We start from the raw sequence: 15,806 nt of genomic DNA, 5'->3' as shown, positions 1-15,806 counted from the left end.
TTGAGAAATTACTTTGCCCTCACTCATGGTCATGGATGGCCTGAAATCTATCCATGAACCCCAAGTTGAGAACTTCTGCTTCACTCCCGTTACCATTGTCCACTTTTATCTCTTTTTCTTGTCTTCTCCCTTTTTCCTCTAGAAGATTTTGCAAGAAAGGTCTCTCCTCCTGGCTCACAGAGCTACACTCACTCACACAGAAGAGTCAACAGACTTGAATTCTGTTCTAACCTCCAGAATAGATTGAGTTGATTTTTAATAACAGTCAGTTGAATTAAATCATCTCGTCTCCCTTTCTATCAAACCCAGTAACAAATTAAGGCTAGGCCTGTGCGGGCCCTTTCCCCACATATAACACGAGCCACCCGTTGGGCCTTTCTCCCGCAGGCCACCAAGGATGTCCCGACCGGGTTGGCGGCAGGGAAGGATTCTCGCCCCCATCTGCAGGCTCCTCTCCTCTGCTTTCCCCTTCCTTCCCTCAGTTCTTCACCACTTGCAGGTGGGAGGTGGCCAACCTCAAGGAGAGAGATTTTTTTTTTTCCTGTGGGGGGTATCAAGTGACATCACATCCTTTGGTCTCCTCGGGACTAGACAGAGAAGCTTCTCCACCCTTCACCGAGCCGAGGGCCCCCCTCCTCTTACCGGGACTCGGCCAACTTTCTGGTTCCACCGGGACTGCTGGACTGGGCGGGAAGTACCAAGGGAGCCAAAGATGGACTCCAGCTCCGCCGTCCGATCCCTGCTCCTGCCTCTCGCCCTGCTGCTGCGTGAGTAGCCCCAGTGCGCCCAGAACTCGGGACCCCGGCCTCGGTCCGTCCCGGAGCATCCGGGCCGATGGCCGGAGGTGGAGGGAGGGAGGGAGGGAGGGAGGGAGGGAATCCCGGCTCGCGAAGCCCGAGGGCACAGCCGGGCAGGGAGGGCGCAGCTGGGACCGCCGTGTCCCCGTGGGGTGGCCGGGCCGAGGAGCACGTGACGCTAGCTCTCGGGCCCCCGGCTCTTGCTCTCTCCTTCCCAGAGCCCTTCGGGTCCCAAGCGCAGCCGGGGTTCCGGATGAGCCCGGCGGAGAAGCGGGACGTGCGGCCGTCTGAGCAGGTGCGGCTGCAGTGCGAGGCGCTGAGCGCCTCGAACACGGGGTGCTCGTGGCTGCGCCAGTCTCCCGGAGCCCTGACCCCCACCTTTCTGCTCTACATCTCGGGCGGCACGAGCAGCGTGAAGCTGGCCGAAGGCCTGGACGCCACGAAATTCGCGGGGGAGAGGGTCTCGCCCTCCATCTACCGCCTGACCGTGAAGGACTTCAGAGCACAAGACCAGGGCTACTACTTCTGCGTGGTCACCCGCAATGCCATCATGTACTTCAGTCCCTTCGTAGCTGTCTTACTACCAGGTCAGGGCCCGGGCCCCGCTGCTGAGGTCCTGGGAGGGCGCAGGGTCAGCCCCAGTCCCACCCCACCCCACCCCACCCCACTCCACCCCCGAGGTCCCGGAAGGGCTCAGGGCCCGGCTGTCCCTACCCTATCTATCCCCGGGGCAAGGCACCGACGGGAGCGCATCGGGAGCTGTCCCGGACACCACCCGCGCGCGCTCCGAGTAGGGTCGGGAGGCTGGCCGGCCTCCCGCGCGCGCTTCCCTTTTTTCACTGCGCCAGGATCACAGTGGGTGACCCAGAAAACCAAAGCTCACCGAGAGCGTTCGGTGCTGGGTGACTTCAAGCATCCTGGGCGCTGAGAATCCACTAAGATCCAAAGATATGGATCTCACTTTCCTCCTCCGGGAGATAAGGAAGGACAGCTAAAATCCCTTGTACTTATACATCTATGAACCTTTAATGCATGGAAAGGATTGTGGAACCCCAAATTATTATTATTGTTATTACTAGAGATCCTCAGTAATCCGCCTTCCTCAGTGTCTCCTCATCCTCCTCCCTGCACCCATCAGCATGAAGGGGACTCAGATCCCACGGACATGCTCTTCAAAAAGTTGCACAATAATAAGTAACTGACATCTGGATGGCCCTTTAAAGTTAAGATCTGATGCCCTTCCCACATAGAGAGCTTGTTGAGGGGGAGTCTTAATGAAAGACAAGGACAGGAGAGACTGAGGATGGGTAGCCATGTGTTGGGTTATAAACAGCATCACCGAAGCTAAGTTCTAAATTGTTGAGCTCACCTCTGCCTTAAGTTATTTATTTTAAAGTTCTGAAAGCATTTTTCCTGTATTTCATGTGATAACCTCAGGCGGCAATAACCGCCTGAGGTTAATAAATAGGGCAGGTGTATTATGCCCATTTTAAAGATCAAAGAATTGAGACTTCTAGAGATCATGTGATTTTCCAAGCTTGCCCAGGAGGAATGAGGAGCTTCTGACTATGTCAAAAAATGGCTTGTCCATTCTTCATAGAGGAAGACTTGAGACCCAGAACGATCCACTACTTTGCTCAGAGCAGAATCCAGATTAGAGCCCAAGACTAGTGAGCCAAATCATCTAAATATCTCTTTCTTCTTGCTCCCAGAGCATGCTATTCTGCCCATGGGTCTTTAAACATATAAGGACAGATATGTGGATAAAAACTGATCTATGGATAACGCATCCATAGAGCAAAAAAAATGGACCTGAACCTGTAGAAACACAGATGCCCTGCTCCACCCTTAGAAAGTACCAACTTGTCCGCTGAATTCTGCAAGAACTGGCTCACTGCAGAATTCTCCTGTTGAACGAATAATGCTGAGTACCTGACTATTACTGATGAAATTGTGCTAATGTTTCCTCTGCCCCCAGCCTGGGGAAAGTGTTAGGGAGCCGAGAGGACCCCCTGAGTTGGATTGGGACTGTGTCTCTGTAGAAGGATAATGGCCTAACATCTCTGCATTCAACTGAGAATAGAAGGAGTTTAATCACCCAGTTTCTTGCCTGGGGATGAAGATCAGAGGAAGAATAATTTGTTGCTTTTAAAGGATGAGGAAATATTAAGTCAGGGAGCTCCCTCAACCAACTTGGTTCACTTTCTTCCCTTTTTTCTCTGCCCAGTAAAGGCCACTACCCCTGCACCCAAGCCCAAGACTACCACTCTGCTGACCACCACCAGCTCTCCCATCCAGAATTCAGCAAATTCTGGGAAATGCAAGTCCATCGCCAGCTCCCAAGGTGAGGCAATGACTCCTACCTCCCTGTCCTCAGCTTCTTAGGGGAGTTCCAACCTAACCCTGACATGTGTTCCTGCACTTGGGGGTGATGCCCTAGGACACTATTGTGGGAAACCCTGGCCCAGAAACTTGGACTTCACTCCCCACCCCCACCCCCACTCCCCACCCCTCACCTCTATCTGCTCATCACTTCCTGTCTCCTCTCCCCAAGATTAGAACCTTCAGTGCTGTCCTAGCAATAGGCAAAGGACGCTCCCCAATGGAAAGCAGCAGGATCTCAACAAATGTTTTATTAAAGTTCTCACTATGCACCAAGTGCCACATTAGGTAGTAAAGATTAAAACACCAGAATCTAAACTTAGAATCTATTTGGGGTGAAGGGGAGAAGGGTTAGCTCTGTACTTTATATTATCTTTATGATACAAATCAGAATGGGAATTAGTACAAGGATAAGGTCTCCCCAGAGGGCTATATTGGGGGGGGGGGGTGGACAAATTGCTTCTGGGAATAGAGAGTGGGGAGAAGCAAGTAGGAAATTCTTCTTGGAGAAGGTTGCTTCTGAGCTGGCCTGGAAGGGAGAGGGAGATTGGAGCAGAGGAAGATAGGAAATGTTCTCCAAAATTTCTTGTCCGCCAACTTCCAGTCAGGAAGACCGTTGCCTTATTGAGTTTCTCTCTGTTTCATGTATACAGGAAAGAAGAGATTGGATTTCTCCTGTGACCTGTACATCTGGGTGCCCCTGACCGGTGTCTGTGTTGTCTTGCTTCTGGCCCTGATCATTGCCATTACCATCTGCCAGAGTAAGAGGCAACCCTTGTTTCCATACTCTCTCCTCCCCAGACCACAATCCCTTCTGCTTGAGCCATTGCCTGGTTTCCCCAAGCCCAGAGGGGTAGGGAGACTGCCTCACCCCATCCCGCAATCAGCTCATTCTGCTCCATAACGACCCCTCCCTTTGCCTTGGAGAATTTAAAGCATCTTCCCCAACTTAAGCAACCGGTAGGAGCTGAGATTTAAATCTAAGTTTTCTGATCCCCAAATCAGGGCTCTTTGCAGATGGGAAGCTAATGAGATAAAGCCCCTGGACAGCAGCGGGAGAGGAGGTTTTATCTGGCCCGGAGGCTTCTTGAAACTAATAATCACCCAGTTTAGAGATGACCTACCCAAGCAGACCCTGCCTGGGCAGCGATCAATCAAGCATCTGCAGCATTAGAACATGGATAGAGAACCAGGAACATGAGGAGTTCAAATCCTGCCTCTGACCCGTCAAGGCCGATGGCCCAGACTCTCTGAGACTAAACTGCAGAGATCTGGTGACCAGCACTGCGGAGGGATTTTCCTCAACTGGGAGTGAGATTATAGAGATAGTCCCATCCCTACGTCCCCGGTCCTGGGGGATCCGGAAACAGAAGACTCTGTCCTTCAGGAAAAGAGGAGGGAGATCGGACAGGGTCACAAAATAAATGCAAAGTGATGGGGATGGGGCTAGGAGGCTGGAGGAATCGGGGAGGAAATCCTGGAAGGTGGCCCCTAAACGGAGCCTTAATGGGAATGAAATTCCAAGAGTCAGAGAGGAGTAGAAAGGCAGCTCCAGGCCTGGGCTGTCCGGGAGGGAAGGAGCAAGTGAGGAGGTGAGGGGGAGTAACATGGGAAGAGCGGCGCGCAGACGGCAGTTTCAGGACTGCGCTGTCCACGCTGCAGGACTCGCGTTTAAACGGAAGAAACTGTCCAAGGAGCAGAGGTTCGGGGGACTAGTATTAAAGCGCCTGCTCTGGTCCGGCCCTGAGCTGGGCTGGAGAAACGGAGAAAGGCAAAATCCGGAGCCTCCTCCCCAGCACTCGGAAGGACACGCGCTGTTTCTTACGGCTGTTTTTAATTCTGTTTTTTTTTTTCCCCTTAAGGGTCACGAAGACGAGTCTGCCGGTGTCCACGGTAAGTCCCCCCGCGTTCCCCTGGGTGCGATCGCTCTAACTGGCATTACTGATAATTCTGCAGAGCGTGTTTGAGTGGGCTTGGAATGAGGACTCCTGGGGTTCGAATTCTTCCCGGGCCCAATCACAGAGCCTTCGGATACTTAATAAACGCTAAACGCGGCGTGTGAAAGCTTCCAGCCCTGGAAACCAGCAGCTCTGGTGATGGGGGGAAACTTTCTTTTTTGGGGGGGGAGGAGGAAACTTTCAAGAACTGGGGATACCGGATCTTGGGAACAGAACTAGATGGGGAATCCGGGTCCTGGGGAGGGAAGCGTGACAGGGAAGGCTGCCTGTGTCCTGACCCAACGAATAAGTGTTTGTATATATGTGTTCCTCAAGCTCGCCCCGTTGAATCATAGATAGATAGATCGACCGCCGGAAGGGATCTCAGAGGCCATCTAGTCCAATCCTTTTGTTTTTTACAGAGAAGGAAACTGAGGCCGAGGGAAGTTTTTGTTTTTTGAGTGGCAGTTGGGATTAAGTGACTTGCTTAGGGTTACACGATAACTATTAAGTGTCTGAGGCCATATTTGAACCCAGGTCTTCAGACTCCAGGTCCGGTGTTCTATCCACTAAGTGCCCCCAGGAAAGTAAGAGGACTTGTCCGAGTCGCCCAGAGAGTAAGCATCAGAGGCAGGACCCAAACCCAAGTGCCTCCTATTTCAGAATAGCTGTGCCTTCGTTCTTTCTTGTTGCACAGCTATGCAAGGAAGAGTAATCAGTTCCTCTGGACTCCTAGATCTTCTGCTCTTACAACCTACTTGACCAGTAAAACTGCCTGTGAACGGGGATTTTAAATATTTTTATCTTTTGATTTTATAGCACGTAGAGCCTTCCTTTTTCCCCAGCAAGTGTCATTCCTCACAAAATGTAAAAAAGACAAAGGGGGCATGGTGGGGTGTCACCAGGTGATAGAGCACTGGCCCTGGAGACAGGAAGAGCTGAGTTCAAATTTGGCCTTACACAAGCTGTGTGACTCTGGGTAAGTCATTTAATATTGCTTGCCTCGCAAAAAAAGAAAAAAAAAAAAACAGAGAAAAAGTTAGGCAAGTCTAGCTATGAATTAACAGTCTGACAGTATTAATGCAGCAAAGATCCATTAAGCACCCACTGTTTACGAAGTGCTACAGAAATACAAAATACAAACAAGGAAACAATCCTTAAAAGGGGAGACAATGTGATTGATCTAAATTCATACAATTAAATACAGGATACATATATTGGATTAGACATATACTTTAACATATTTAACACGTATGCGACTACCTGCCATCTGGGGGAGGGGAGAGGGAGGGGAAAAATTGGAACAGAAGGTTTTGCAAGGGTTAATGTTGAAAAATTACCCATGCATATGTTTTGTAAATAAAAAGCTATAATAATACAATAAAAAAAAAGAAAAAAAAAACAAATAAATACAGGAAAACGGAGGGGAGAGGAACGTAGCCCGTAGTAGTAAGGGATTCGTATTTGTTTTGTTGAAACAGTGTCCAACATCTGACTTGTCTGATTTATTGAAAGGCCTCTTATGGCTAATTGTCTAAAGTGGTACCTGTTTTGGGGTGTCTAAAATCATAATCTTGAAAATATATGACAGGGAAATAAAGAAGTAGTGACATCATCTAGGAGTCCAGGAAAGCAACAATAATGACAAACAAAACAAAATAAAACAAAACCTGCCACCACCTTCTACCTCAATTATCTGGTGGTTTCAGGAGGGGAAAAAAAAAAAGTTCTTTCCAATACAACAGATTTAAGCATCTAATATATGTGAGGCCCCGCGATTTTAGCTTAAAATATACAGATAATGATCTCCATTCTGCATCTCCCTCTTGGGGCACATAATTGTTGTACCCTTGCCTTGCCCTCAAGGGGTTGGAGGGCTGCCAGTTGATAAAGGAACTCATGGCACCAATCGAGTCTGTGGGTATTTTAGGGCATGGGAGGGACAGGAAACTTCTGCTTTCTTCTATTTTAACCTTTTGGTAGATGACAAAAATGTAGAGCAGAGTCGTGAGAGGCAGCTTGATATAGGGGAGAGGGTTCTGGACTGGGAGTCAGGAAGCCAACTCCCCTCTCAGACATTTACTAGATGTATGATCCTATGTCCTTTGGCCTCCATTTTTTCATGTGTAAAACTGAAGTGGTAACCCCTTCTAGCTCTAATGGCAACTAGGGAGCACAGTGCACAGAAGGCTAGACTTGGAGGACCTGAGTTCAAATTTAGCTTAAGTTGCCTACTAAATATGTGATTCTAAGCTAGTTTCTTAAACTGTTCCTGTCTCAATTTCCTTATCTGTAAAAATAAGTTATGGATCTTTTAGGATTGTTAAGAGATCCAAATGAGAAAATATTTGTAAAGTACTTTGCAAACCTTAAAGGGCTATAAATAAATGCTAGCTATTATGAAACATATGATCTTTTCAAAACAAGAGGAACCAATTATATTCTCTCCCTCTCTCTTCTCTTGAAGTACACACACAGAACTATTGTCCCCCTCCTTCCCAAGGAAGATTGAGTAGCACATTAATAATTTAGTTGTAATTATTAAAATTAAATGAATAACTTTAATTTAATACTTATTTGACCTCCTTAGAGTCACAGCTACTCTCCCTTCCATCATTGGTCAATGTTTTCACTGAAGTTTAATTTACAGATGGGAAGTAAAGTGTGACATTGGACGGGTCACATTGGGAGAAAGGACAAGAGATGGAATTTGAGCCCTGGGTTCTTTGCTTGCAGAAAGAGAGATTGCTCTTTCCACTGAACCCCATTGTGAAGGGCTTACCTGCCTGAAAAGGCAGCTCAACCAGAACAACAAAAATCCCCAGGCTTTACACAAGAGTGTCTTGTGCCCACATTGGTGTCTTAACTTCTGAGTCCCTCCTCTAAGGAGAAGAAACTACAAAGAACTTTTTTGGGGGGTGGGTCGGAGGAGGAGGCAGGTAGACTCTTATGACTGGCTATCTTCCAGCACCCAAGTTGCTGAAGGAGAGGAAAAGGGCTGAGAATGAGGTCAACTGATTCCTTCTCTGCGCCACCACTCCCATCTTTACTCCCAGTCCCTGGGCATTTGTGGCTATGAAACAAAAGGTTCTTTCTTGAGGTTACCCTTCACAACTCAAGAGCCAGGACCTATTTCCCCTTTTCCTAAGTTCTGTGCAAAAATTTTGACAGAAACTGGGAAGCACTAAGAGACTGTCCAAGGCTGTAAAATGAACTGAATTGACATTTAAAATGGCTGATACAGAGAACTTTTAAGATTTGGCAAAGTACTTTAACTATGTTATTTTATGCATATTATCTAATTTAATCTTTATAGCAATCTTTGATATGAGTTCTATTAGTCCTCCCATTTTTTCTTTCTTTCTCTTAAGCTGAGGCAGTTAGGGTTAAGTGACTTGTCCAGGGTCACACAGCTAGGAAGTGTTAAGTGTCTGAGGCCAGATTTGAACTCAAGTCCTCCTGACTTCAAGGCTGGTGCTCTATCCACTGTGCCACCTAACTTCCCCCAAACTCCCATTTTTCAAATGAGAAAACTGAGGTTTAGAGATATAAGTGACTTGCCTAGTATCATATAGCTAGTCGTAGTGAAAGATTCAAATTCAAGTCTTCCTGACAAGGAAATCTCATCTAAAAAAGAATATCTGAAAGTAAGAGACTAGAACAAAATTGACTATGCATAAGGTGAAAAACCCAAAACAGTTTAAAAAAAAAACCCAAAACAGTAATTGTGACCATGCTAACAGACAAAGTTAAAAGAAGAATGCGTATTACCAAGAGAGGGAACCTGGTGGAGTCAAAAAAGATCCAGCCTTGTAGCCACGAAGACCTCGGTTAAAGTCCTATTTCTGATACATACTATGTGTTCCTAGATAAGTCACTTAAAAGCCCCTTAGTGTTCTAGGAAACTCTAAAACAATAAGTTGAAGAGAAAGTGCCAATCGATCTCAGCAAATGGAATTTCCTCACTGAGGAGTTTCCTCTGCCATGATATCAGGGACCCTGTTATGCTATTATCAGAAGAAATAAACAGGGAACCTATATTACAGTTAAAGAAATCATAGATAACGAACCTATATTAATAATGAAGATATAAGCACCAAATGATATTGCTTTAAATTTGTAAAGGAAAAGTTAACTGAATTGCAAAAAGACATGGATAATAACAACAATCATAGGAGACATTAATATTCTTTCAGAACTGAATGAATCTGATAGAATGATAAACAAAGAAGGAAATTATAAGACTGAAAACATTTTTATGACATTGTCCAAATGGGAACATTAAAGAATATACATATTTCTTAGCACTGCATGGTACCTTTACAAAAACAAAAAATTCTCAGTCATGCACTCTGGCACAGAGAGGCTAGAACAAAATTATAATTGAATGTTAAAAAGCAGAAAATATGGAATATATCTTTTAAAAATAATATTACAACAAAAATAATAATTTTGTAAACAAGCAAAACATGAAAAATTAACATAAAATATAAAAATAATAATAATGTGAAAGAATGAGACAAATGAGATAATACATCAAAATTTTTGGTATGCAGCTAAATCTGACCTTAAAGTTACAACTCTTCAAAAATGCATTAACAAAATAGAAAAAGAAGGGGTTATTGAATAAAAGATGTAATGTTAAAATGAGAAAATAAATTTTCAAAAAACTGAGGGAAAGTTTAATATTAGAGGAGAAATAGAGAAAATGGAAAACAAAGAGACTAGAGAATTTATAAAATTAAAGGCCACTTCTTTAAAAAGATTAGCAAATTCATAAAACTTTAGCTAACTAGCTTTTTTTTTTTAAAGAGAGGAAAATCAAACTATGAAAATACAAAATGAACTAAGAAAAATCACAATAAGTGAATAAGTATTAAATGGAACTGATTACAAAGGAAATACATTCTAGTCAGATTTATAGATAAATTCTATCAAATGTTTAAAAAGCTGTTAACACCTCTGCAACACAAATTACATCCTCAAAAACTGAGAAAGAAAACATTTTACAACCATGTTTTATGAGGCAGTTGTGGTTCTAACACACAAACTGGAGAAGGATAATCCTAGTCGAAAACAAAAAACAAAATTATGGCAATAGATCTAAAAAAATTATTGATGTTGATCAAGTTATATTTTATCAGGGATGAAATAACAGGATAGCATTAGGAAATCATTAACATAAATCATATTAAAAACAAAACCACAAAATTGTATCAATAGAAGTAGAAAAAAAATCTTTCACAAATCATAAATATTATAACACAGCCATAGATAGATGGAGGTAATTGTTTAATATTATTATAAGGAGTATATAACTAAATCCAAAAACTAGCATTAAATACAAAAGGGAAACACTATCAATCAATACATTAGAATTTAAGTGCTTATTAAAGAATACACATTGTGTTAAAGGATAGAGACATAAAATTAAAGACAATCTTTGCTTCAAGAAGCTTATATTCTAATAGGAGGCTAACTTGTTTATTATTAGGTATATATTAAATATATCTAAGAGAGCAGATGGAAGACAGCTTTCTAGAAGATTGGAGGGGAGACTAGTAAAGGTTACCTACAGAAAGTGAAGATCTTGAAGTAATTTAGGGATTCTAAGAGGTAGGGGTGAGAGTGAGAACATTGATTTTAGAGTAAGAAGACAGAGTCAGGATTGGAAAACAAGTCTGTTGATGTTAGATACAGTGTACCAAGGTAGGGAAAGTCTTGTTTCCATTTGTTTCCAAGTGGTCCTTGGTCTGGGTTGCAGCAACATAATTCATAGTAAATATGAAAGCTATTTGTGTGTCTATGAGGACATTTGTCACTTCTCCTATATTTTATGTTCCCATCTAGGAACAAGACATATCTTTCAGTTTATTAAATTATTTTTTCCCTAAGTGTAGAGTTATAAAAGATCTTAGAGGTCCTTGAGTGCAACCTTCCTTTTTCAAACAACAAGTTCATGTTGTTACTATGAGTGAAATTTGTCTTTCTTCATATTTTCTACTTATGTGACAGTAGAATATAGGAATACAACTAGAGAAGCACGAGGCAGATTTAGATAGCCGTTTTGCTCAATTAACCACTTAGTCCTGATTATTTTGAAGGGAATTTTAACAATTATTTGTATTGTTTTCCCAGAGATTAGCATAGTGCCTGCAGCACATCATACAAACCTTATATTTGTTGACTGATTTAATATTAATGGGGTCATTATGGCTTTGCCCAGTGGTATCAAAATTTAGAGGACATTAGCGTCACTAGATAAAAATTTCAAATTTTAATCATTTTAGTTAAAAATGGAAATAGCAGGCCTCTTTTTCTCCTCAGTCTCATGTGGTCACGTTGCATGTGAAGGGAAGACCCCAGGAATTCTAGTATTTCTCTTTCTACTCCTTTGAATTTGCCTTTAAAAGTTGATTTGAAGGTACTTTTCATGAATATTCAGGTTGTTTGCCTAAGTTTCAAAAATTGCTACTTAGAACTCTGTGTGGCAGTGTATTCTGTTTGCTAAGATTTCATTTAAGATTTTTTTCATCTGAATTCATAAGTGAAATCAATTGAAAATTTTCTTTTTTGGTGTTATCTTTGTCCGGTTTTTAGAAGACAACCATGTATGTTTTGAAGTCATTCCTGTGGCTGGCATTTAGCCCTTGAAGATTTACAAAGTGAACCCAAAAAGCTAATTTAATCCTTACAACCTCATAAGGAAGATGTTATCATCATCCCTATTTACAGGTGAAGAAATAAAGGCTGAGAGTTTTAGGACTCGCCTGGGACAGCACAGTTGGTAAATGTCTGAGTATTGGACCAAGGACTTCCAGCTCTCCACCACTGATCAATCTAGCTATTCTTTGAGGTGTTAAGAAAATTCTCCAACAAGAGAATCTAATTTCATCTAAGTCAAATATCTTTTCTTTCCCCTGCCTTTTCCCCCTCCCCCCCCCCCGCACAAAAAAATCTGACATTCTTTGATAAGCTTCCCTATTTATTTTTGCTATTGAACTAGTCATATTCCTGATTTCTTGCATCTATTCAGGATGTTTGTGCTGATATAGGTAGTCATCTATTCCTCTTTGGTTATCACTTTTACATGTGGAAATGTGATAGATTTCCTAAAACATGATAAATATTCCCTAAAGTTCTTTTAACTTTTCACAATAGCTTTTTTTTTTTTTTTTAAATGGTGGATTTGCAATGGATAGAGTACTAGGCCTGGAGTCAGAAAGACCTAAATTCAAATCAGATCTCAGATACTTACTAGTTGTGTACCCTGGGCAAGTCATGTAATCCCATTTACTTCAGTTTTTTTATCTATAAAATAAGCTAGGGAAGGAAATGGCAAACCACTCCAGTATCTTGCCAAGAAAACCCCAAATGAGGTCATAAAGAGTTGGAAACAACTTAAAGATGACTGAACAATATTTTTCTGTATTTTTATTGGTTTAAAATATTATGTGTTGTATTATAGGTTTCTTCTCTGATTACAGTGTTATCTTAGCAATCTGATTGCTTTTAAAAAAAATTTTCACGAGGTGAGGAAATTCTAAATTATATTTCAGTTTTCTAACTTTGTAATAATGAGGTCTGGGAATTATGTAAAATTTCTGATTTTTTTGTGTCACCAAGTTTGATTATGTGTATCCCAGTATATAACCAATTTCTGTGCTTAGTCCAGAGAGATTTGGAAAGAAAATGCTTCTCCTTACATCTGTTAACTAATTTTACCATACTTGATGAATCCTTCAAACTCTCCATTTCCTTTTTCAATCCTTTGCTTACTTTGTCATATTCTGAGAGGAGAATGGTGAAATCTCTTATTACAATTACACTTTTGTATATTTCTCCTTACAGTTCTGTACATTGTTTTGTTATTCTTTAATTGCCCATAAAATTTACTGAATACTATGAAATCATAGGAGAGGAGACCAGTCCCTAATTTATTTCTCATTTAGGTATTATTTAGCAGGCAGGTCTTCCCCTCCTAGACTGATTCTTTTGTGAAGACAAACTAGGTCATCTTTTGCCTTGATTCTTCTCTGGCTTTTCATTAAGAAACACCCTCTTGAAGTCTTTTTCAAGAACAAAGGACAAACAACAGAATTAGTGGTTTGAAGAGTTCTCTTTTTAGGTCTGTTGCTTTGGCTTTTTCAGCATGTCTTGTCGATGTTTGCTGTTTCCCCATATTTCAGTAAAAAAGTTTTTTTTTTTTAGTGATGTTAAGCAAATAGAAGGACTCTCCCTTATTAATATCCACCCCACCCGCTTCCTTCCTCATCTTTCTTCCCCATCATTCTCTGCTGATTGTTCCCATGCTCTTTTTCGGCTGGGCCGGGTTACAAAGTGACTCCCAATGGTTCTTGGGCCCATTGATCTCCAGACCAAAACAATATGAAGCTGTTCCTGCAAACACAGCTCAGACCACAAGAAGGGCAGAGTTAAATCTGAAGCATTGTAGAGTCACAGAATCACAGAACTCTTCAAAACTTTGGAGATGATCCAGACCAATCTTGCTTTAGGTGAGAAGGTCGAGGCCCAAGTGAGTCCCAATTTCCTAACTTCTCTTGCTGGATGTGCTGAAGTTCTTGGTGTATCCTGTTGTAATGGCCCACATGCAAACAGTCGGTGTGAGGGATGAGACTTCTTTCTCTACAAAATGAGGCCTGATCTTCTGTTCCTCTGGTTACCCACTTTCTTGTGTTTCGAGACTGGTTCCTCCAATGATGGAGACCAGACGGAGTTTCGATTTCAGACAGAAAACGGCCTCCAGGCTTGAGCATCCGCTGACTCAAGGCAGTAAATGCTCAAGGTGGGTCTGCTTTCCCCTGGCCCCTCTTTCTATCCTGCCCTCTTTCTCCCCTCTGATCTATGCTGGCTTCCTGTAGAAACACTATTTAATGGGGGTTTTCACCAAGGCTGGAGTATAGATCAGAGTGGACATAATTCAGTCTCCTCATGCATTTTTACCCATCTTGTCTGCTTGCTACCCCCGCCTGCTGCCCCCCCAACTCGGCACCCCTACTTCAGAATGAAATGAATGAATAAAAAAGATCTCGACTCTAAAAGGAGTTCTTAAGGAAATATTGAGGTCTCATTCCCTTGTTTTCCTTCATTTCTACATTTTCACCATTTCTCCTCCATTCTACCATCATTTCCTCTTTTCCCCTCCTTTTATTTTTGCTTCTTTCTTAGGTCTTGTAGAGGAGGCAAAAATGAGAAGGGGATTAACATGTTATCTGATTAACCTTCATTCATAGATTCCAGGGCAAATGAGGGCACCCACTTGTGACTTGGGGCCCACCCAAGGCAAAGCCACAAAACCATGGAAGCATGAAGGTTCTTTCTAATGTCCCCACATCCTCCTGTGTTTGTTCCCCCATTCCGCCTCTACTTCCCCCACAGGGATCCTTTGGTTAGTTACTCTCAGCCCACCCAGGCCCGTCCTCTCTGGTTTATCCACTTTTCCAACAACTCTGTTCAGTGGCCCGAGATGAGGAAACATGTGGGTTTCCAAGGTGATAACGGGTCCAGTGGGTAGAATATTGGACTTGGAAGGCAGGAAATCCTGCCTGTGACACTTTCTCCCTGTGGGACCTTAAGCGAGTAATTTCTCCGGACGCAGTTTCTCATTTGTTAATCATGGGGTAAGGCAAGATGGCTGCTAAGGTTCCTTGTGGCTCTAAAGCCAAGATCCTAAAATCACTTTAGGAAAGCTTTCCTAGCTTTCCATCTTTCGTAGCTGTTATTTCTTTGGCAGCAAAGACCAGCGTGATCTTGGACAAATCACTTTGCCTCTCACAGAACCCGTCTCCCAAAGTGGTTGCGATGCTCAAATGGATAATCCTTGTAAAGTGGTTTGCAAACTAAAGTGATCTAGAAATGCTGTTATTATTATTCAGCTGTTCTTCAGTCAGGACCCACGGGTTGTTTCCGGGGCTTTGCTCTTAGCTGTCCTGGTATAAAAGGGTCTTCTTTTAATCTCTCTGGCTATGGTGCTTATTTGCAGGACTATTTATGAAACATTATGCCTCTTCCTCCCACTCTCTAGGCCCCTGATCAGAGAAGGAGGAAAGTCTGGCCCACCAGAGAGATATGTTTAATGAAGCTGGTGGACGTGGAGCGACAAGCATGACAGTGGCTACTACAAAGCTGTTACCTGAGATATTTCACTGTATAAATTGGCAACGATTTCCCCCTTCTGTTTCTTCCTTCTTCCCTTTTTTTGGAGGTTTGGCTGGGTGGGGGTAGGGGTGGGGAATACCCGTGTCTGGGAGAGTGTTCATTTTTCTGTTTATTTTGAGAATTGCAAGAAGAATGAACTTTGTTTCAGGGCCCTAGTCAAGCGAGTACTGTGAGGGTGCCTAATTTGAAAGCACAAAATGATGGGCTGTGCCCATACAGTCGTGGAATCCTGGGGGTGGAAGTCTTAGGGATGGATGGACTGGAGTCAGCTCACAGAAGCTGGGCCAGTTGTAACATTCTCGCTGTGAACATTAACATCTGGGAAACTGAAGTGGGGCAGGGGAAACGCTACAAATCAAGTCTTGATTCCTTGTTTTGTCGATTGTCTAGTCTTAAAGTGAAAAGAAAAAAAAATAATAAATGTATGTTCTTTGTCACTGAATTTTCTCTATATTACTAAATCTAATTGGTTGAAATTTCAATCACTATTATTTCTTATTTTTAGCAGCAG

General features: G+C 42.8%; 1 protein-coding gene across 1 annotated transcript; it reads left to right on the top strand.

The window, feature by feature from the left end:
* Nucleotides 1–552: 552 nt before the first annotated feature.
* CD8A (CD8a molecule) lies at nt 553–15,323 on the top strand. Its single transcript, XM_031949806.1, has 6 exons — nt 553–767; nt 1,016–1,384; nt 3,025–3,141; nt 3,833–3,940; nt 5,042–5,072; nt 15,162–15,323. Exons 1-6 carry the CDS (start codon nt 713–715, stop codon nt 15,211–15,213), a joined length of 732 nt encoding a protein of 243 aa, XP_031805666.1. The 5' UTR covers nt 553–712; the 3' UTR covers nt 15,214–15,323.
* Nucleotides 15,324–15,806: the final 483 nt, after the last annotated feature.

Source organism: Sarcophilus harrisii, chromosome 2 (genome assembly GCF_902635505.1).
Source record: "Sarcophilus harrisii chromosome 2, mSarHar1.11, whole genome shotgun sequence".
NCBI classification, from domain to species: domain Eukaryota; kingdom Metazoa; phylum Chordata; class Mammalia; order Dasyuromorphia; family Dasyuridae; genus Sarcophilus; species Sarcophilus harrisii.
This window is presented reverse-complemented; position numbering and strand designations above follow the sequence as displayed.